The 22875-nt window shown below is 42.0% G+C and overlaps 1 protein-coding gene across 3 annotated transcripts in view; it reads right to left on the bottom strand.

The window, feature by feature from the left end:
• CDH13 (cadherin 13) overlaps positions 1-22875 on the bottom strand; it is a 692714-nt gene that overhangs the window by 28603 nt on the left and 641236 nt on the right. For all 3 annotated transcript variants that reach the window (XM_072980590.2, XM_078380491.1, XM_020801938.3), the window contains one exon: positions 5452-5594. In XM_072980590.2, coding sequence (XP_072836691.2) covers positions 5452-5594 — 143 coding nt within the window. The remainder of the gene's footprint in view (positions 1-5451; positions 5595-22875) is intronic.

Genomic DNA, 22875 nt, shown 5'->3' with positions numbered 1-22875 from the left:
ATTCAGAGATGAGTGGAAAATTAATTTGGTGCGTTTGCTTTTCCTACAAAATATTGATCTTGTACTTCTTCAACCTTCAGGGACTGGCAGCAGGATGCAACAAAAAGATCTAAGAATGGCTTGGTCTTCAATGGGTGAATGAGAGCTATTACGTAGCTTTACAAAATACCTTCTCCTTATTTGTTGATATGGATCAATTGGCCGCTTGCCTTTTAGGACTTTCTGTATTAGGGGAGCTGGCTATACGGAAAACCTGAATTTCCACATTTATCATTATACCACGGGGTTTTTTTTACCTCCTTAGGCTGAGGTCAATGAGACCATCACATATGGCTGTTCCCGTGATGTATCAAGGTATTGCAATACAGCACTGGTTCTTAACCTTGGGTTACTCAGGAGTTTTGGACTGCAACTCCCAGAAGCCTTCACCACCAGCTGTCCTGACTGGGGTTTCTGGGAGTTGCAGTTCAAAAGCATCCGAGTAACAAAGGTTAAGAACCACTGCAATACAGTATACACAAAAGATTTAGATTGGAGCCATGTTGTCTCTATTTGATCTGCATTACTTTCTCCCACCTTAAAGATCTAGCTGCTCCATATTTTGAATTCTAGTCAACCAGTATGTCCCTTAAAATATTCCTGAAGCAGGAACTCTACTTGATTTTAGCTGTCTCGTCATAGTGAAAGAGCTATTATCTCCCCATACTTATGAAATTTAAGAGTGTAATTCATCAAGATTCACAACTCCTTGTTGGAATAATAGTAACATCTTTGTTACTTGTGCAGTTATATGGATGTGGCTTCACAAAATGGTGGCAGAGGAAGATCATTGGGTTCAAGTGCTAGCTCTTGCTACTGCTGCTCTCTCGTTGTCAATTGCAGAGGGGTTTTATACAACCACAAAGTAGATAAGAGACAGTGTGTTTCCTCGATGGACCAGTAGCTTCTGGTACTCATCTGTTTTTAAAGTAATTATGGGAAACTGGTGGTTGCGCTGCGGGCTAAACCGCAGACGCCTGTGCTGCAGGGTCAGAAGACCAAGCAGTCGTAAGATCGAATCCACGCAACGGAGTGAGCTCCCATCGCTTGTCCCAGCTCCCGCCAACCTAGCGGTTCGAAAGCATGCAAATGCGAGTAGATAAATAGGGACCACCTCGGTGGGAAAGTAACAGCGTTCCGTGTCTAAGTCGCGCTGGCCATGTGACCACGGAAGATTGTCTTCGGACAAAACGCTGGCTCTATGGCTTGGAAACGGGGATGAGCACCGCCCCTTAGAGTCGAACACAACTGGACAAAAATTGTCAAGGGGAACCTTTACCTTTACCTTTATGGGAAACTATGATGGGAAGTGATTGGAACTATAAACATGATTACTTTTTAAAGCATTTTTGAAGTTCTGAGCTTCAGATCTGCCCCCATCCTTCTGAGTGTGAAAAAATATTATTTGTAATACTTTAGTGTAGTCCCAACATTTTCTGAACCTTGCTGGATTAGATTGATAGTAACAGTAAGAAATTCAGAAAAGTCAGTACTTGTTCATTGCTTTTCATACATTGGCCTAAATCCCGTTGCTTAGCATAGTAAATTGCACTAGAGCAGACTTACTGAATCAATGTGGATTTGATGACTCAGTTCCTCTGTTGTTTCAAATGGGCCTATACAAACTGACTTTCTATGCCAAAATAAGTCACAACTGAAGTAGGTCCACTTGAACCAATGCAGCTTATAGAGGTGACTCATTAAATCCCCATTGACTCAATGGGCCTACTTTGTGCAATTTGCTATGCTGGTACAGTAGGTTTTAAGCCAATTTCTTATCCACAACCCACATAACATAGCTTGCACCCCTAGACAAAAAAAAAAAGGATGGACTACCAGAGATTGATTTAAAGTTTTTCCTTCTACCGTTCCAACCACCTAAAAGAAGCAAACTACATTTCAGAGCAGAAGGAGATATGTAGAAACCTCTGGGGTATTTCTCTTAATTGCCTGAAATCTGCAGTGTGTTCTCTACATTTCGCTGTCCCATTTCCAATCCACTTCTAGATAAAACGTGGTTTGATCCACTTTAATGTGTTAGCCCTGCTTCATAAAAGTTTCATCAGCTTTTAATTTCTGCCTTATTAGATTAGAGTCTCTATGTCCACATAGTGATATATAAATAAATAAAAGGAGAGTACTCTACAGTCACAGATGACTCTCGTGACCTTTATGGAAACCAAGAGCGTCCTAAGCCTCAACATGCATTTGGTGGGGGAAAGGGGAGATTAAAAGGGAGATTCTGTCTTTCTCTTTCAGAGAAAAGGTCGTCTTTTATTATCTATGAAATTGAACACGGTGCACCATCAGCACCAAGACGGTTTCTGATATGAGGCTGAATATCAGAGAAGGCCAAATTCAGTCATATAAAAACTAATCAATACTTATAAGTAAGGGCCAATTCAAATATCTAGTGGCTAATAATGGCAAAGAGTTTGTACCACATCACTCCGCCATGTGTCATCAGGTCAGAACTGATGTATAGTGACCCTGATCAGGCTTTTGAAGTGAGATATTTAAGATGTGATTTGCCAGTTCCACTCGGCCATTGAGCTTCCATGGCCAAGTGAGGATTCAAACCCTGATTTCCAGAGTCCTGGGCTGTCCCTCTATCCACTATGCCATGCCTTACAGCAGTGGTTCCAAACCTTGGGCCTCCAGATGTTCTTGGACTTCAACTCCCAGAAATCCTGGCCAGCAGAGGTGGTGGTGAGGGCTTCTGGGAGTTGTACTCCAAGAACATCTGGAGGCCCAAGGTTGGGGACCACTGCCTTACAGCACGTATTTCACATGTACAGGATTTGTGGGCTCAGTGTTTGCATCAGTGTTTGCATTAGCTGCCCAGAGTAGACTTTGGTCTAGATGGGCAGGGTATACTGTACATTGAATAAATAAATGAATAAAAATAATAAATCTGATGGGAAACTGTCCATAGGAAATCCAAACTGACAAGAGCTATGAGTGCAGACCCACTAGTGGGTTTCCTTCTATACCAGCAAAGCAGGGCTTACAACTCTTCCTCTGGCCCCTTGGCCAACCTCCAGCTGGCTGGGTTGCCCCTTCAGTGTTGCCCCTTCCATTAGCACCAAGGGCTCATAGATGCCAGTGTTCTTCTAAACTCCACTTGCAAAACTGCTCCATCAGAAACACTTTCAGTTCATTTAACCTTCCTCACAACGTCCAGGAAAGATTTTGCACTCACATTAGATTATTCAAGTGCCAAAACTACATGCATTATGTAGCTCATTGGGAACATAATAAGCTTGAGGAAATTAGATATTAGTGTTGGTTGGCTAGGAAAATGATAGTGGAATCACTTTCATTGCATTAGTGCATATGGCTGGCTATGAAATTACAGAGATAACACAATATTACTTTAAAAAGAGTCTTCAAGGAACCAAACCTAAGGAAAGGAATTGGTTTATGTATATGTTGAAGCACACTATTGTAGAGCTTGGATTAGTCATGTTGAAGGCTCAGTGAACCTTTTACAAGACATGTACTCAATCACGGTTTCAATGAACTGTAGGTTAAACTATCCAGCCATTAATATCCTGCACGGCACAAATAGCTGTGGTTTGCACTTAAGTAGCTAGAAGCTGGTCACTCATTCTTCACAATGCTGATAGTGCCAGCTTGCATCTAGTGCACAAAATTGTGGGAATATGCGGTACTTTTAAAAAAATTTTGTGCTGGAAAACCAGACACAAGTTCTAGAGGAGATCACTTGCGCAGAATTGCCATTCTTCTAACTGCACAAGTTTTAGGGAACTCTTAATAAAGTGCTTTGGGTTAGCACGCATTAACATCATAGTCTCTGGTAGCAGGAAAAGTCCTGATGCTGGAACAGAACTTTTGTTGCTATCACCCTGGCCAGTGGTGCTTCTTCGTCAACATCTGGAGGGCTGATGGTGTTGAAGTTTTTACAACCTCGCATGTTGCCTGCAGTTTGTTTGATAGTTTGCTGTTGATCTATTCACAAGTGTAAGTAATGAAACATTTTTATTCTTTCTCCTACGAATGCCTCTGAGTTATTGAGACCGTAAGTGCCAGTTTTTGAGAAAGAGTTGGACTATTTGGGAAACTTGTAGCTATTCTCCTCTGTGAATCTCTGTACTTCTACTGCATAGCAAAGAGGAACTTAACCAGTAATTCAAAATTCTACAGCAGGAGGTTCTCCACCCCATCAGGTAGCTGGGCCTCTACATACAGTTTGGAAATGCTGATATCGTGCATATTGGCCCAAATCCTCTTGCATAACTGGACAAATGGTGTAACTTTAGGAGGCAAATTGTCTCAGCCTATGCACTAACATAGATATTTATCAGTGGCACATGGAGTCAGGCAACTATGCATGCAGTGGATAATGTCTACGGTGTTTTCTTAACTTAAGGCAGCCTCCAGAAGTTATGCTGTTTGTGTTACAGCTGCGTAACTAAGCAAAAGGATGTGGGCCGTAGCTTTGCAAACAGAAATGTATGGTTCTAATCTTATTACGGTTAGCATGCACACTATATAAAAGAGGCATTGTCCAAGACTAGAAAATAAGGAATTAGGAATGCATTTGCTGGCATTTAAAAAAAAGATGCAGGGGGAGGGAGATGATTCTGCAACGAAAATACATTTGCGTATAGCCAAGTAAATCACCAGAGCAAAGGGGACCTTTTTGGTCCTGTTATGCATTTACATTTTAAAGCTGTATTCTTGTTGAAACCTCACAAACATTTCCCTGTACAGATTTTTGTGGTACAAAAAGACAGAGCGAGAGAGAGAGAGAGAAAGTAAAATTACCCTCTTAAAAAGAACATTTTACAATTCATCGCTGCCGCTAAAGCAGCTGTATCTCGGAGGAGCATAAGCATATTAGCTTTTTTAACATGACATACAAAGCCTTTATTTATTTTGCGCCTTTCAGCTGTGCAGGATAACCGAGTATTCCTCCTCCACCCCACAAATCTCTTATATTTAATGTGCTACAAGAGTAACTTGCAATGAGATTTCATAGCATCCTTTTAATTTAGATTATGTGCAACAGAAGGAACTTTAATCCGCATAATATGTTAAAAATATTGCATTTTAACAAGGGATTTTTAATTGTGTTTTCATTCTAATTGCCGTTACACATTAAATGGAATAGAATCTGGTAATGTTGAGGATGAGTTAGTTATTGGTGCAGTGATGCCAAGGGTTTAATATCAGCAAATATATACATCATTGGCAGAATGTCAACTGTGAGCCTGTATTTGAAGCAAAGCATTGCAATAGATGTGATGCCCCCTAACAGGGACTAAGTTGTTAACCCTTCTATCACCAGACCTGGCTATGATCAGCAGCATGGATATAGTGCAGCATGGAATATGTACATAGCAGGGAACACATGGACTTCTGCCTATAGCAATTGCTGTTACTCACCACTGTCTATTGCCCGAAAGTATGCTGTGTACACATTGTTGAAGACAAATGGCGATTCGCGGTCGAGAATACCCGTGGTGCGAACAGTACCATTTGTAGGGTTGATCTCCAACCAGTCTGCTGGATCTTTGGCAATAGAATATCTGTAAAAAAAACCAATGATGAGCCATGAAGTGGGGTTTTAGCTGTATTCAACTTAACGATACCTTCTTATGGACACATACAAAGCAAAGTGTGCCACAGTATTGCAGTTTAGCCACTAAGCCACAAGACTCCTGAAATGCGGAGAAAATGCAGATCTCCAGGTGCTATTGAATGGCAAATCTCATCAGCCTTAAGGAGCATATCCAGTGGGTGAAGAATGTGGGGAATCTCAGTCCAACATCATAAGGAAGGATGTACGATGACCTCAAGAGCCATTGTAGCATGGTGGACAGAGTGACAGACTACAAATCAAGAGACCTGGATTCAAATTTCCACTTGGCCATGGAAAGTCATGGAAGGGGGCGTTGGCACAGTTAAAAGCTCTTCTTAAATATCTCACATACCCTACTAGTATCACCTTAAGTTGGAGTCAACTTGGTTGAAAATAACACAGACCCTTTCCCCATCCTTGGTCTTAAGGCTTCACGGTCTGAATCACCATGTACTGTTTCACGAAGAAGTATGGAAGAGGAATTAACTTTAGCTATTTGCTAAATGGTTTTCTGAAATACAGTACTGTATGTCATCACTGCGGACCATGTAACAGTTAGCATGTTCATGGAAAGGAGAGAAAGAAAACACTCGTGAAGGAAGAGATCAGTGAAGAAGCACCAAATGAATGAGTCGCATCAGGAAACACCAAGTAATGATCAATTCAGTGAAAGTTCAGTATAAGCGAAGTCAGCTGAGGGGGTGGAATTCGTTACTCCACCACACACCTCTTCCCTAAAATGGGGACATGACACCGGTGTTCATTTAGCAGCAAGAATGATGTATGGAACATGCACTAATGAGATATGACACATGACACTTATCCTGACCTATTACTGTATTTCTAGTGCAACTGTGGATCTTGTCGTGTCCCATTACTGACATCGTTTTGTATAATTTAACATACTTTATCATCACAAAACCCCAATGAACATGAATGAGCAGTACCTACTGACTGAAAATCAGCTACAGGGTTACAAAACCACACCAGTTCCATTTACTTCATCCCTGCTGACACTGTCCTGAAATGCCTAGATTTTGATCTTTCTATATAAAATGAAAGCAATCAAAACTTTGGTTCAATACTTCAGATACAATCTTTACTTCTTGTTTGTCATTTCGGAAGACCATGGATCTACAGTGCTCTGAAATGAGGTGGTGTCTTTTGCACAATGATTTCCCCCCCCCCAAGAAGGCAGGCAGGCATGTATAGTGCATATCCATCTGATGATGATGATCATGTGCTGTGTAGTCAGTTCTGACGTATGACCCTTTTCCAGGGTAGAGAATATGCAGAAGTGGTTTGCCATTCCCTTCTTCTGGGGGTGCCCTGGGACTGTGCAGCTTGGTCAAGGCTACACAGGCTGGTTCTTCTACTTGGAGGCACAGCAGTGGGGAATCGAATTCCCAACCTCTGGTTTTACAGCCTGATATCCAAACTACTATCTTGATCTAAATGTATATGCCAAAGACATATGCAACAAAAGACGAAACAGGTCTGCTGTACTTACTTTTTAAAGGGACGTGGTGGCGCTGCGGGCTAAACCGCAGAAGCCTGTGCTGCAGGGTCAGAAGACCAAGCAGTTGTAAGATCGAATCCACGCGACGGAGTGAGTGCCCGTCGCTTGTCCCAGCTCCTGCCAACCTAGCGGTTTGAAAGCATGCAAATGCAAGTAGATAAATAGGGACCACCTCGGTGGGAAGGTAACAGTGTTCCATGTCTAAGTCTCACTGGCCATGTGACCACGGAAGACTATCTTCGGACAAAACGCTGGCTCTATGGCTTGGAAACGGGGATGAGCACCGCCCCCTAGAGTCGAACACAACTGGACAAAAAATATTAAGGGGAACCTTTACCTTTACCTTTACTTACTTTTTAAACCAACATCGCAATCTCCCCCTAGGTGCACCCTTGAGTAGGATAAGCCCTCCTCTTTAGGGAGGTCTTGTCCTGTTCAGATTCTGGTTTGTATCTCTTGGGAAACTGCATGCTTGTTGGACAATGGCTGGCAATGTCCCCATCCAGGCTGCTCCATCTGGACCGACAACCCTCTGAGGACCCATCTCATTGATACAAATGAGACGGTTGCTATTGGCATTTCAAGAATGATTCGATCCCAGTGGGAAAAGGGGAAAGAGCGTAACCGATGCCAGGGCTAATGAATAGCGAATGATACCGTCCATCAGTGCCGCCTGTACCTTTGCTTTCATAATCGTCTAGCCATCAATCAATAAACAAGCTTTATCTTCCATGAAAATGAGTGATTAAAATAATGATCATGTACGTAATTATTTCACACTGCTGCTTTGTGCACACTTTTCAAAATTATAGTTTTAAAAAAAGAAAGAATTCTGAGACAAAGATGTACATCAAAACTCAAGAGAAGTTAACTGAACCCACTTTCAGGAAGAAAATTCTCAGTATACACAGAGCCATTTGAAAAGGTGGGTTGGAGGAATTAAAGGCTTCCAGTTCACGGCATGTCAGAAAAGAGAAGATCCTGCTATCATCTCTAATTGTTACAGCGAAGGATCAAACTACAAAGCTCAAATTACATAGGATGTAATTTGTCTGAGAATGTGGCTTTTGTGTATTTCTTTAAAATTATAATATTCCTTCAAATTGTGCAGTATCTATTGTAATAACATAATGCAGCTTAACTAAGGTAGTTGTTCTTTCTGGAGTCCTCTTTAAAATGTAAATTAGAATCCTATTGATGAAAGAATAATAAGAAGTTTCCATGAAAAATAAGCAAAGCAATGCAATAATGTTATGGTGGGTGAAGAAGGGTGGGATTCAAAACAACCCTTTTTGTTCACATACATAATTGAACCAGTTTGTAATTCTGTGTCTGCTATCTAGTGCCTGTACAGCTTATCTCTTAGTTTAGAAATGAATACTTGTCAAAGTGACTCATATCAAACTAGAACAAAAGGGCATTTGAAGATATTTTTACAGACTTCCTGAGAGAAATTCTTCAGAATGTATTCCCTCATCTTGTGACTCTTAAGGGAAAGGGAAGTGTTTTTTTTTAATTCAATATTTTGCATTTTTGTAATCCTTTTTCTGAATAGCTCAGTGAGTTGGTTACTTGACTGATGAGCCAGTGGTTGAAAGCTCAATCCTCTCAGGAGAAGAGTCAGCCTGTGTAGCCTTGGGCAAGCTGCACCAGTCCCAGAGCAACCCCAAAATAAGGGCACATGAAACCAATTCTGAGTAATCTGTACCTGGGAAATCTTGGAAAAATCACCATGAGTTCAAATTGGTATGATGGTAAACAGTAATTATTGGTGAAAGGAAGGAAATATTTGCAAGGTGCAGTATCAGAACTGACTACTAGGGGGAACCAGAGATTCATTCATTCATTCATTCTTCATTCATTCATTCATTCATTCTTTCTTTCTTTCTTTCTTTCTTTCTTTCTTTCTTTCTTTCTTTCTTTCTTTCTTTCTTTCTTTCTTTCTTTCTTTCTTTCTTTCTTTCTTTCTTTCTTTCTTTCTTTCTTTCTTTCTTTCGAGGCTGAGGATAACAACGCAAGGTGTTAATTATGTGTAATTCAACCAATTACTTTAGGTATTGAAATAACAACAAAGCTAATGACAACTAGACTTCTGAGGCAAAAGAATAATGCCATGGTTCTTGTAAAAAAAAAGTAACAGTCTCAGTTCTTACATCCTTTCCACTTCAAAGTCTGAGTTTGAGTCCTTCTGTACCAATGTTTCCCAACCTTTTTCAGGCCGTGACCCCCTTATATAAGAGCCAAGTAACCTGTGAATCCCCCACCATATTTGCATAAAATGGCATTTTAACAGAGTAAAGAAAACACATTAAAATAGATTTTAATGTGATGGCTGTACTGCATCTCAGCAATTAGCTTCAGAATTTGCAGCTAAATGTCTCTTAAAGCCATTTCCTCTCCGGCACTTCAACAATCCCTTAATGAGCTCGTGGAGTTGGAGGTGATGAGGGTGGGTTTTACAGGGGAGCCGTCCTCCCTAAGATGGTGGTGGCAGCTCACAGCTGAAGTTTGTTTGAGTCACAGCAGCCTTTTCTTCCCTTTCTCCCTCTCCAGCCCTGTGCTGCCGCCTCCCTTCTCGACTCACGCCGGGGGGCGGTCTGGCTCACAGGGGCTGTGGCCGAGTCTCGCCTCCCACTCCTCCTGATCCAGGTCCCCATCCGAACCAGGCTGCCTATGCAGTCAGCTGCCTGATCCAAGGAGGAGCTTCTGGCTTTGCCACCTGAGGAGGAGATTGCACAGCCTAGGGGCCCGGTCCCAGTGACACAGTGCGAGGATGTGTGTGAGTCCAGGGCCATTTTTGCTCCTTCCCTGAAAACTGTGATGCCCCCCAGAAAACACTGTGTTGACCGCACAGGTTGGAAAACCATGTGACGCACAGGTTGGAAAACCATGATCTATACTCAACAGTCTTGTCATGTTCAGTTAGGATTAGCATCTCTCTCTCTCTCTCTCTTTCTCTCCCTCTCTCTGATAAACTCTTACTGTCGAATTGGCACATGGCAGGCTGCTCCGGTATGATCCTCTCCACCCTGAACACACCTATATTTGGCCAGTGCAGGTGGGTAAAAATGTCCATTTTGCTCATTTTTTTAAAAAAAATGAGAATATATCCAAATCCACCAGTTTCTTCATGAATATGGAAGCAAGAACCTCAGATATATTTTTCCCTTAAGTTACATGTGGAAGAAAAAAAAACTATCACACTTGTCTATCTTTACATTTTGAATGGAGGCACAAGTACTCATCTACAACTTGCATGCTTACCATGTAAAGCACAAAACGGGCATATCCATGTTCAACAAGATTTCCTCCCTTCAAAATACTTACAAAGCAACACCATAAGAAGACTATGCAACAAATATTCCTGCTACAACAATAGGAGTTGATGGAAAGATAATTCTTGTATTCTAATATGCTCGCTGACACTATCAACATCTACTTTTGTACCACCCGTCAGAACTATCCTGTTTAATTTTCTTTTGGGTGATTGAACAGCAGCGTTGACAGTCTCTCGGTATTTCTTATTACATTTGGAGACACCTTTCCGCAACAGAAGGAAGCAAAGCACTTAATTCTGATGAAATGTTATATGTTGGTATTTTAATTGGTTTTACTGATATTGTGCTTATCTTCATGGAGAATAAAGCTGGCTGTTTGTACTACTTACCTCCCCTATCAGAGGCAGTATGCTGAGGAATGTAAGTGCAACAGCACTATTGCACACACATGATGTTTCTGGATTTCCCACCAAGATACTTCCTTGATCACTGTGAGGTCAAACTGCTGTACTAAACACATTCTATCTTACCCTCTACAACTCTTCTTGTATATTGTTGTTTTATGCTATACAAACAGCCCTGACAGCTTGGCTATGGAACATCCCATCAGGTAAGTAAATAAATCATCATAATCCTGTGACTTGTACCACTCCCCCCCCCATGTATCTCTACCTGCTTATATTTCAATGGCAAATTCTCTAAAGTTAAGAAGCCAGAGTAGGCCTTTTTTTATCTCACACTTGGTTTGTGACTTGATGTATGATAGCAAATATCTTCAATGACCTTTTGAGCTGCTGAAAGGTATCCCCGTGGAGTTATGCCAGTGTACATATGTAAGAGGATTCCAATGTTAAGTGGATGGATGGATGGATGGATGGATGGATGGATGGATGGATGGATGGATGGATGGATGGATGGATGGATGGATGGATGGATGGATGGATGGATGGATGGATGGATGGATGGATGGATGGATGGATGGATGGATGGATGGATGGATGGATGGATGGCAGTGTGCATTCCAAAATCTGGTTTACAAGCTGTGTTTCACTCTGGAATTATTACTGTTGAATTTAAATACTTCTTCCATGTACAAGTTTTGTTTTTACAGTCCAGAACCTGGTGCATTATGGTAAGAGGGAATCATTTCTATATGGTATATTTGGTTTATTGAGAAAAGCTGTAATTTAGTCCTTGTAGTTTTATTGCTGAAGACTTTTGGGAAGCTACAAACAGCTTCAAGGTCTCCATCGGCTATCTGTTGAGATGCTTTTAGAAGTGGGTTTCAGCTCCGTCAATTTGACAGAGTAGGCTCTGTACCTAGCAGGAGCTAAAACTCTAGAAAGTTACTTTTTTGGGGTACTCCAGCTCCAGGAATCCTCCGACCAGCATGACCCAAGCAACCATTTCCGTCTTCAGGAAAACAAACACAAAAACATGTTGAACTTGAAAACCTTTCCAAGTTCTTGCAGGGATAATGCAAGAGAACAAAAAGATGTGATCAGCAGCATGACATCTGTTGGTACCCATCAAACTTTTAAATCCTATTGATTAGGGGGGTTGTTGATGAGAAGGGTTGGTATCCTGGCCCATGCCTAAGAAGTAGATACTGTGTATCAAACCAAGTCAAGTTGACTATCCAACCTAAGTATGATTGACCAGCTAAAGCTCCCTTAGGTTTCTGTACCACTATGTGTCCACTATACGAGGAACAATAAGACATGGGAATGCTTTGGACACAAAAGATGTATTAGAATATTTCCATCACCCCCTCCCCAAAAGATGGAAAGTAATAAAAAAGTAATGAGTAGCAGAGTCCATAGTACAAGTTACTCTTTTTTTGATGCTGCAGCTGTGATCTCTTGCCTCTGGTGCACCTAGGAACCCAACGTGAAAAAAAGAAAATAATTATAAATGACCCGTGGTTTGAGTCATTTCAAGGTGATTTTGACTTACAAAGCCCCCAATAGTTAGTAGCCAGGATATCTGAAAAACTATCTCCCCCCCTCCCTCCACTGCCCCACAGGTTGGCCTGCTCAGAATTTGAAACCACCCTAAGAAGCCAGACTGGTGAGTACAGAAGACAGATCCTTCTCTGTAGCTGCACCTTTACTCTGGAATTCCTTCCAAAAAGAAACTAGGCTAGCTCCATTCTTCACTGAGTGGACAGCCCAAACTGCATTGTTTCCTATGGTCTTTGGTGTTGAAAACTGGTTTGAAAGTTGGCTTTTAGGGTGTTCTTTAAAAGGAGAATGTTGGTTTTTAACACTGATTTTTTTTTAAATAGGCTTTTGTATGGTTTTTTAAAAAATAATGTTTTATCTTGTCTGTTGCACTGTCTCCCTTAAGGGAGGGGACTCAAGGACTGCAAAAGCAATAAATACTTCAATATTAACTGTCTGGTTCGCTGACATTTTATCAAACGATCCAGGGAAATACTGTAACTCTTGATATTTTCAAATCACATAATAGCAGAAACTTCACACTTCCTTCTGGGCTTTTCCACTTCATCCATTCATATGATTCAGCTTTGACAGAAGCAGCAGCAGTAGCATGAGGTGCAAGTGGGATAAGATTATTAACCACAATACAATGATATACTTGAAATTTATAGAGGAAGAAATTCCAATTCCCTCTTGTGGTTTCCTAAAAAGATCCAAGGTCTCATTGTGTAATTCGCTACCATGTGTTTATTTCTCACTCATGTTTACTGGAAGGCAGAAGATGTGTTGAGGAGTAGTCAATAAAGATGATGCAATATACAAATTCTTCATTTCTGTTGACAAACCTGAGAGCTGCTGATAAGGAATCCATTATAACCGCTATTTGAAAGCCCATTACTAGTAAACTTTCCAAAATGCCTTCCTTGTTAGGATTTTTTTAAAAGACATATTCTATCAAAGAGACAAAGGAACAACACAATCTCCTCCCGCTTCCTTATGGCTCCAGATCTTTCCCAAAGGCAGATATTTGATGTGTCTCTTTTAGCAATCAATTCTGCAAGCTGAGCATGAGGGGCCATTATCAGTCAATTCCTTTCGGACAGACATTTCCAACTGACCACTGATTCAAAACCTGCCATGTTCCAGCTGAGATCACTGATAAAGATGATGCTGAAGGCAGATAAAGAATTAAGGAGATGGGTCAAAAGCTCAGCTCATTGTGTCCTTGTGCTCTTCATTTGCCCCTGCCTAAGTGGCCCACATCTGCCTTTGTCTCTTCTTCTGAATAAATGGTCACAGCAAGAGCTGCATGCTTATCCTTAGAACTGCCTAATCATACATTTATGCCATTTGATCACACGGTGCATTTCAACTTTTTCCTCTTTCTTCTTTTCTTTCTTTTCATACTCTGCGGTTTCTTGGATAATTTCACTAGGCATTTGTCCCCATTATTAGCAGCGAGCTAGTTACATTCAACCTGGGAGCTTTCATAAAGACGGAAGGCCAAATGACGCAATCAAAAGACAAGAATCCAGATGTCTGCCCTGCACACAAATAAAAGAGGAAATGTGTTGCTGTTACTTTTTTTTTAACCTGGGAAAAAGTCCGTGAAGGAAGGAAGCAAAACATAACCCTATGCTTTGCAAGTAGAAACCTGGCCTGATTTACTGGAGACCGCCTTCGTGTCCCATGGTAGAGGAGGTGGAGGTTGGTGATAATCTTTGACTGTCTTGACTGTAGCCATGTTGCAGCTATACCAGCTGAGAAGGGATAAAGCAGCCTGCATATACCCTACCACAGCTCAGTCTACTAGAGCTTATAAAACTAACAGTACTGGTGATGGATCAGCATCCCTCACAGCAAAGGAGTGGAGACAGGCTAGGTGGAAATGCAGAGGACTGGATAACAGAAGAGACGTTTTTGTCCCATGTGCCTGTGCCTTAAAATATTCAGATGTTTGTTTTATTAAAGGGCTCCCCCTTCTAGCTGTAAGCCATTATATTTTAAAGTCATTGTCCACATTCTTGCCTTGTTCCCAGCCTTTACTTTCTCAGATGGCTGCCTCACTCTGCCTAATGACTGGACTGGCCTTGATGACAGGCCTTGGTTTTGCTAATAGATGGTTCCAACTAGCGGTCCCTCTAAGGTGTGCATGTGCACGCACAGAGCTCCACCGGCACCCTACAACAGCAGCCGGTGGTGATGCCCCTTTACTTCTGGATTTCGGATGAAAACTCACCCCCTGCACGCACATGGAGTGAGGCTTCTGCACAGCAGGACCAAAATTAGAGGGAACATTGATTCCAACCCTTTTTTTGGGTTGCTAGGACTGCTTTGTAGCAGTGGTCTTTCAAATAAAATGGGGGTTCTGTTTTTCATAAATACTTCCTTTTACATAATGGTCAAAAATAATGGAAAGGGTTGAGAACAATTGGATGAGGAGATAAGTGTAGAAAACTCCTTCCTTCTTTCCTTCCAATGAAGCCTTGCAAATAGCAGAGAAGAGAAGGGAAACAAAATGCAAGGGAGATAGGGAAAGTTACAGAAAATTGAATGCAGATTTCCAAAGAATAGCAAGGAGAGACAAGAGGGCCTTCTTAAATGAACAGTGCAAAGGTATAGAGGAAAAGAATAGAACGGGAAAACCCAGAGATCTGTTCAAGAAAATTGGAGATGTTGAAGGAACTTTTTGTGCAAAGGTGGACACAATAAAAGGACAAAAATGGTAGGGACCTAACAGAAGCAGAAGGCATCAAGAAGAAGTGGCAAGAATACACAGAGGAATTATACCAGAAACATTTGGATATCCCAACAACCCAGATAGTAGTCGCTGACCTTGAGCCAGACATCCTGGAGAGTAAAGTCAAGTGGGCCTTAGAAAGCATGGATAACAACAAGGCCAGTGGAGGTAATGGCATTCCAGTTGAACTATTTAAACTCTTAAAAGGTGATGCTGTTAAGGTGCTACATTCAATATGTCAGCAAGTTTGGAAAACTCAACAGTGGCCAGAGGATTGGAAAAGATCAGTCTGCATCCCAATTCCCCCCCCCCAAAAAAGGCCAATGCCAAAGAATGCTCCAACTACCGTACAATTGCACTCATTTCACATGCTAACAAGGTTATGCTCAAAATCCTACAAGGTAGGCTTCAGCAATATGTGGACCGAGAACTCACAGAAGTACAAGCTGGATTTTGAAGGGGCAGAGGAACTCGAGACTAAATTGCTAACATGCGCTGGATTATGGAGAAAGCCAGAGAGTTCCAGAAAAACGTCTACTTCTGCTTCATTGACTAGGCAAAGACATCACCTTGCCGACAAAAGTCCGAATAGTCAAAGCTATGGTTTTTCCACTAGTGTTGTATGGAAGTGAGAGCTGGACCATAAAGAAAGCTGACCGCTGAAGAATGGATGCTTTTGAATTGTGGTGCTGGAGGAGACTCTTGAGAGTCCCCTGGACTGCAAGGAGAACAAACCTTTCCATTCTGAAGGAAATCAACCCTGAGTGCTCACTGGAAGGACAGATCTTGAAGCTGAGGCTTCAATACTTTGGCCATCTCATGAGAAGAGAAGATTCCTTGGAAAAGACCTTGATGTTGGGAAAGGGTGAAGGAAGAGGAGAAGGGGATGACAGAGGATGATATGGATGGACACTATCATTGAAGCAACCAACATGAATTTGACCCAACTCCGGGAGGCCGTGGAAGACAGGAGGGCCTGGCGTGCTCTGATCCATGGGGTCATGAAGAGTCAGAATGACTAAACGACTAAACAACAACTTATTATTATTGCATATCGCCACACTGGGACCACCTTTTCCTTTATCTACTGCAAATTGGTCCTTGGACTGGCAGGATAGCTCAGTGAATTAGTTATCCAGTTACTGAGCTAGAGGTTGGGAGTTCAGTTTCCCCACGGTGCCTCCTGTGAGTACAACCAGCTTGTGTGGCCTTGGGCAAAGCTGCACAACCCAGACTGCCCCCCCCCCAAGAAAGGAATGGTAAAACACTTCTGTTTATTGTATATCTTGAACATTCTGGAAAGAGTTGCTGTAAGCCAGAACTGACTGTGGTTATTATTATTAATAGGTCCTTAAATCAAGAAAAATTCAAATCCTAGCATGTCACTGTTAGACTAAAACTGTGTTTCCTCCTTTTCGGTTTCTTATTTTGCTTTTCTTTCCAAAGAGGAAAGAGGCCGTGTGGATGACCCTCCTTCACTTCGTCTCCGGCTGCACTGGTAAACAGATAAATGAGTACATTGTTTGTGCCGTGGAAAGGAATAGGTTAGGAAAGCCCCAGGTTCTTAGCTCTGCTCTGTTTGCCCTCTGCCTAATCTTCTGCCCATGTCTGGCTGTTCAAATGGGAAACCATAAGCAGCTGGCTAGTTTTTTCCCATTAAATATTTGATGATACAAAATGCAGAAGCCTGCATGTGTTAGCAAAGCCATGATAATATGCAAGAAGTGCAGCAGGCCATAAAAACACTTCCTGGAGTGGAGAGAGATTTCAAGAGATACCAAATAAGTTTTTCAAACACCCCCTTTTCCTTTCCTCCAAAGCTCCAGGTGGATTTTGTGCTAAGGTTTGAAACGTAATAAATAACAGAAGTTAACTATGCTATCCCTCTATAAACCAGCAAAGCTCACTGAGCAACCCAATTTAAATTCCTCATTCCAGGCTACAAAGGTATGCAGGTTGCCAACTCTTTGAAACCACTGCTGTTTCTGTGCTTTAACATAGCTACTCTGATGTCTGGATGTCATAGGTTTTGTAATGCCCTGACTGTTATATAGTTGAAAGTTGTAACTGCCTATTTTATAATTATTGTGAGAGTGTAAGGTGCTTTTCCTTGGTATTGGATGCTACTGTTTTCTGCTACAAGTCATCTTAAGAAGACGATGGCTTTGGAAGGTAGTTAGAACATGTAGACTCAGTATGAAAATAAATGCACTATTGGATACATAAAAGCCAGAAGCATTTGAACAGGGGTGATCAACTGGAGAAGCCTTGTTCAGATCTCAAAGTGTAAAGCTAATCTTAGCGGCCACAACTCTCTGCCCCACACTCTAGCTAGGCTAATAATATGAAAGAGAATTGCTTAACTCCACTTTATCATTGATTAAGGCTTTCTCAACACATGAGACACATCAAGATAGAACTTTGAGATTCATGTCACTTGTAACTTTAGCCCTGTCTCAAATCCCATTGACACTTTTCATCCTAATCTACTGTTTTTGAAAGCTCCAATTAGATTGATCTCTTAAATTTTCCAGGCATGCTGTTGTAAATCACCCAGCCAGAGTGATCTTGCTTCCCACCCACCCCAAGCAATCAGATACTGTTTTATTACGCCCAGTTCCTCCTTTTCATTGATTTATGCTGCTTTGGCATGAGAAGAATCCTTGATGCAGAATTTTAATGCCTGACACGATACTTCACCTCCAGCTGAGGCAAAAGGTGGTGTGCCTAAAATGTCTCTAATATCAATTCTCTTTGAGAAATCTGAGAACTGCAGAGCTAGAAGGGACCCCATGAATCATCCAGTCCAGCTCCTGTCAAGAATTGAACTCCCAACCTCTGGCCCTGCCTAAACCAAAGCAAAACAGACAGAGAGTGACCAAGGAATGCCTGGTTTAACCATAAGAGAGGTTTGACCCAATCTGTAAACGAAGCAATGGCCTGTCTCATATGGGATAATTTTGGGGCAAAAAACCCTGAAATTTTGCACATACACAAAAATCACAATTTTGCACACACAAAAATGCATTTTTGCTAACTCAGCTAAAAGCGTCACTGGGGGTAATGAGCAGAGCCTGCCTTGGAGGATTTTGAGCATAACCTTGCTAGCATATGAAATGAGTGAAATTGTTGGAGCATTCTCTGGCACTGCCCTTCTTTGGGATTGGGTAAAGTGGTAGGAAAAGCCCCCCCCCCAACTCTGTGTTGGCTATCTCTAGCAAGCATATCATTGCTAGCACCACTCTGGCAGCCTCTGATGATGATTAAATCCTCTGCGAGCTAGCAAAAATTTAATGCAACTTGCTAGGCATGTTGGACACCTTACTACTCCCTATACCACACCATGGCTGGAGTGCAATGTGTTCTTGCAAAAATAGTGCACATCTTTATTAAATATGGCGCATCCTGCTAGTTCGGTAGCCTGGCAGCCATTGATACTTATGATATATCCTGCTAGTTCAGTACACAGCCTGTGTAGATACAATAATATTTTGAATTCAAATAATGTATGATTTCCTTCCTTTCAAATCAAGGGGGAAATGTCGGCATATATAAATTTTTTGGGGGGTAAAAGGTAAAAAAAGTTCCCTGACCCGTGTTCTACACCATTCCTGCTAAAGGAGAGAGAGAGAGGAAAAAGAACGCTACCATCCTCCATGTGTGCTACGATGGGCCGACGATGGATATGCCTCTCTCCCCACCATATTGCCTGCCACGAGATGCCACAGCATGTTTCTGAACAACTTAGGAGAGTTGGATACAGCTTTCCGAACAAACTATTTCCCTCTTGCGATATCAATTTGCTGCTCCTCTATGTCTTGTTAGTTGCCCTACCATCTTCAAAGGCAAAGGGCAGATTGCCGGATAAAGAGTCTGGCAGATGAAACATCAGAAACATTGGCACAAACTAAGCTTATTAACTTGGAAGGTTCTTAGAGAGAGAGAGAGCGGCTTTTCCCACCCCGGGCGGCCAGCCAAGAGACGGCATCAAAAGTAGCTTGCTTCTGTGAAGTGGTGTTTCCATTTGGATCAACAGCCCGGCAATAGGTCATCCGTTCTTACTGCCAGACTTCGGGTCGGTTCCTGCGCGAAAATGCTTTCAAAGCCATGGGCAAATGTGAACATTCCATGGTTGACATGAGAAATCTATAATTATGATCTTGTACTCTTTTTAAAAAATTATATATAGCAAATTGTGTGTGTAAGAGAGAGAGAGAATGATGAGTATGAACCCGAGATGTTCAGGGAGAAGGTATGAGATGAACTTGAGCTAAATATATGCTTTGCCTCTTGAAATATGGTGCATCCCCCCCCCTCAAACTTGACTCCCTGTGTGTAAACTCTCAGAAATTTTAATACCCACAAAACACACATAATATGCATTCACAAAAACAAAAATTCAAGAAGAGGATAGTAGAACTGGGACATCTTTACCGCAGATGACCCCCTGCCCCCCCCCAAAAAAAATTCCCAAGTTTATACTTTCTGCAAAGGAGGAAAGTGTAGCTGAATGCTAAACATGTATTAAACTTGGATAAAGCAGAAAAATACAGACACGGCTTGAAGAGGAGGGAGGACTGAAGCATCGGCTGTGATCCGTACTTGATTGCAAACAGGTGCAAGAGAGGAGATTTTAGGAGAGTGAAGTGGGCCAAACAACTCTCAAAGCCCCAGACAGTAGATGCTGATTGCTGGCCGAGCTAAGCGAGGTGTGCATAACTGGCGGGCTTGAGGGTCCTAACAAACAGGTGCCTGCACAGATGTGCTTCTTCTGGCATGGGCGGGTGTGTGTGTGTTTGTGACTGTGTTTTGTCACACAGTTGTTCAGTGTTGAATTCATGCTGAACAATGGAGTGGTGGAGGAGCTGCCTCATGGATGAAAAGGGTCAGGTTTGTTTTAACGCAGGCTGCAAATTCATGCATGCACATATTTTGGGGGTTCATGACTCAGTATTCCTATAGCTTGCCCTGAGCAAGATTTGGGTAGAAGAAGGCAAGCTGTACCAGCAAGGGAGGGGGGGGAGTCCCTTAGGAAATGGTGGGAAACGGCTTGCTTTATGGTGGCCCCTTGGCTCTAGACAGCTCTCCATGAAGGTGGAAATCATGTACCTAATTTGCTTTTTTTAAAAAAATGGCTATATTAAGATGGGTTTCCCCCTCCCACACACAAGTAATATCCAGCCAGTCTGTGTATCTTCTTGTTCTTTCTTTGTATTTTAAATAGTAACTAAACATTGTACTGTTGTCTCTTGTTCTGGACATAGGCTCCTTTAAAATAATGAATTATGACTACTGTAAATGGCCCTGGAATTTCCTCCAGTAAAAGGTTGCAGAGACATGGCATAAATAAAAGAACAGTTTAAGTTCTTTAGAATGCTGTGGTAATGTTTTCTTATTTGGCTTTTATTATTTTTTATTTTATTTTATTTTGCCATGTGGTTCATGAGCTCTTTGAATTTAATGAGCAGAAGAGCACAATACAGCATTTTTATTCAGGGGTGGGAAACCAGTGGCCCTTCAATCATTGTTGGATCACAAATCCCATTGATCTTAGTCATTAGCCATGTCAGCTGGAGTCAATGGGACCTGGAGTCCAACATCATCTCCTCCCTCCTACCCTAATAAACAAAGAAAACAAGAACCACATACCCCCTCCCTCACCCATCACAAGTAAGGATTGTCTGTAAGTACCCAGCTTGTGGGGGAGCCTCATAAAGTGTTGTTTGCATAATTATTTTGTAAACTGCCTTGAGTGTGTTTCAGCACTATGGGGCAGTATATAAATTGAAACAACAATATTTTAGCATGGATTTTCCTGGATTATAACCCTCTTCGTCACCTGCATTGTGTACAGTATGCAAGCTACAGATTTATCCATAGTTGCTTATGAATATAGGGGTGGGACAGAGTGAAACAGTACTTCTAAACTCTTGGCATTGACTGTTTTGTCTTTTTAAACGTCACTTCCGGGAATTCAGAGAATTAAAACCAGACACTCAAATCGGCAAACCTATAGGTTTTGTCCCCTCAATAGAAAAGGACTTTCAAGTGGTTTACTGCACCATCGGCTCCTTAATACTTCCTGCTTCCGGTTGCTTCCGGTTGTTGTTTTTTTAAAAAAGGAAATTACAGTGGTACTTCCTGAGCATCACAGTCCTGCTTCCCATTAGACTTCGTATAGGGCACCTCTGAAAGAACTCCAGTTCCCAGAAATCACCATGGGAGCTGATACAAAGGACTGGAACATGAAGGATGGAACAAGTGGCAATTTGCCACCGCAGTTACTGTCATTGCCATTATGCCAGTGAAACTGACCAATAGGATCATGGCCTATGTTTAATTCTTACCAGGTATGCCATGCCTACTGCAAGCACAAATATTGCACACTGTGCCCTTTCCATGTACTACAAAGAGTGCTTGAGAGATTCTACCCAGGGTTGCTGGTGGGTTTCAAAAAGAGTAAATCCCACAACAGTAAATTTGGCCATGCAGGTGTTCATCATGATAGTGTCTATTGCCCGCCCATTCAATAGTCTAAAAATTCAGACAGTTGGGTCAATCTGTATCAACTAATAAGGAGTAGGTCTTTTACAAAGCTAATGCATCTTAATTGCCTTTTAAAGAAAAATCCACCCTCAAACACTGCATTAGAACTGGCTAGCTTGCAATAGTTTACGATTCTTGAGGAGGCCCATTTCTCTCCTGGGAATTGTGAGGATTGCAGCTAAATTCAGGGCGAACAGGATGCCTGAAAGGGCTGGCAGGCAATCTCATTGTCTTTGCTGATCAGACGATCCTGAGGATCTGACCCTTGTCTTGGTTACACCACTGGAGTGACAACTGTCTTCACAAACTGGCTGAAAGTCTACAGACTACAAAGAGCCCCCCCCAGCAACCAGCGTTGATACTTCTGTCATCGTCTGAAAATATAAGTTACGACCTCATACCTCAACCATTAAAGAGCAGTGGGTTGGTTTGTGTGTTGACCATACGGTTTTGGTCTTTCACCACCCCGTTCCATCCCACAGATTTGCCGTCTGGAGTGTCAGATTTTTAGCAAGCTGTGTAGCCATGCATGAAAGATCACTACGCCTCTCTGATTTTGCTTTTTCTTGAAAGATCCAGAAGAGGGAAGTCATGGTTAAGAGGAGCGAAAAGTCACAACGATTCATCTGGCCTGGAGAAATCTGTATCACATGGTGTTAAGCCATCATCTGTGACAAAGAACTGAGAAGGCATGGAGAAGCAAAACATTCTGTAGGACCTTTCACCATCATCCAAGAATGCTGTGATGTTGAAAGATGGCAACATCATCTTTTAATGGTGAAAGGTTCCCCACATTCACTGCAGTCGAGACGGGTGGGCAAAGCTACGTGTGTGGGACACACGCAGCCCCCAAGGCTGTTTTTGCATGCCATGGCCAAGAAATGAAAAGAAACAAAACTAAATGAAATAAGAAGAGGGGTGAAGAGAACATTGAAATGCTCAGGAACCTTGACTTTCCTCTGAAGTGAGGGGCGGGACCTTCCAATGTCCCATGAAGCCCTTGACGTTGAAAAAAGAATTGAAATAGATTTTTGAATATCAGAAGTTAGCTAGTGAGTTCCTTCCAAAATTGTTAGAACCTCACATGCTGCCTGTAGGAGTTGCAGCTACTGGGACCTTTCTGGGCTGTCAATCTATCCAGAACGAAACCATCATTTTTTTCTGGCTGCTGACTTCAAAGGACCTCTCTGCTCTTTCCCTCT

The sequence above is a fragment of the Pogona vitticeps genome, chromosome 10 (genome assembly GCF_051106095.1).
Source record: "Pogona vitticeps strain Pit_001003342236 chromosome 10, PviZW2.1, whole genome shotgun sequence".
NCBI classification, from domain to species: Eukaryota; Metazoa; Chordata; class Lepidosauria; order Squamata; family Agamidae; genus Pogona; species Pogona vitticeps.
Note: the sequence above shows the minus strand (reverse complement) of the source record. Positions and strands in the feature narration are given on the sequence as shown.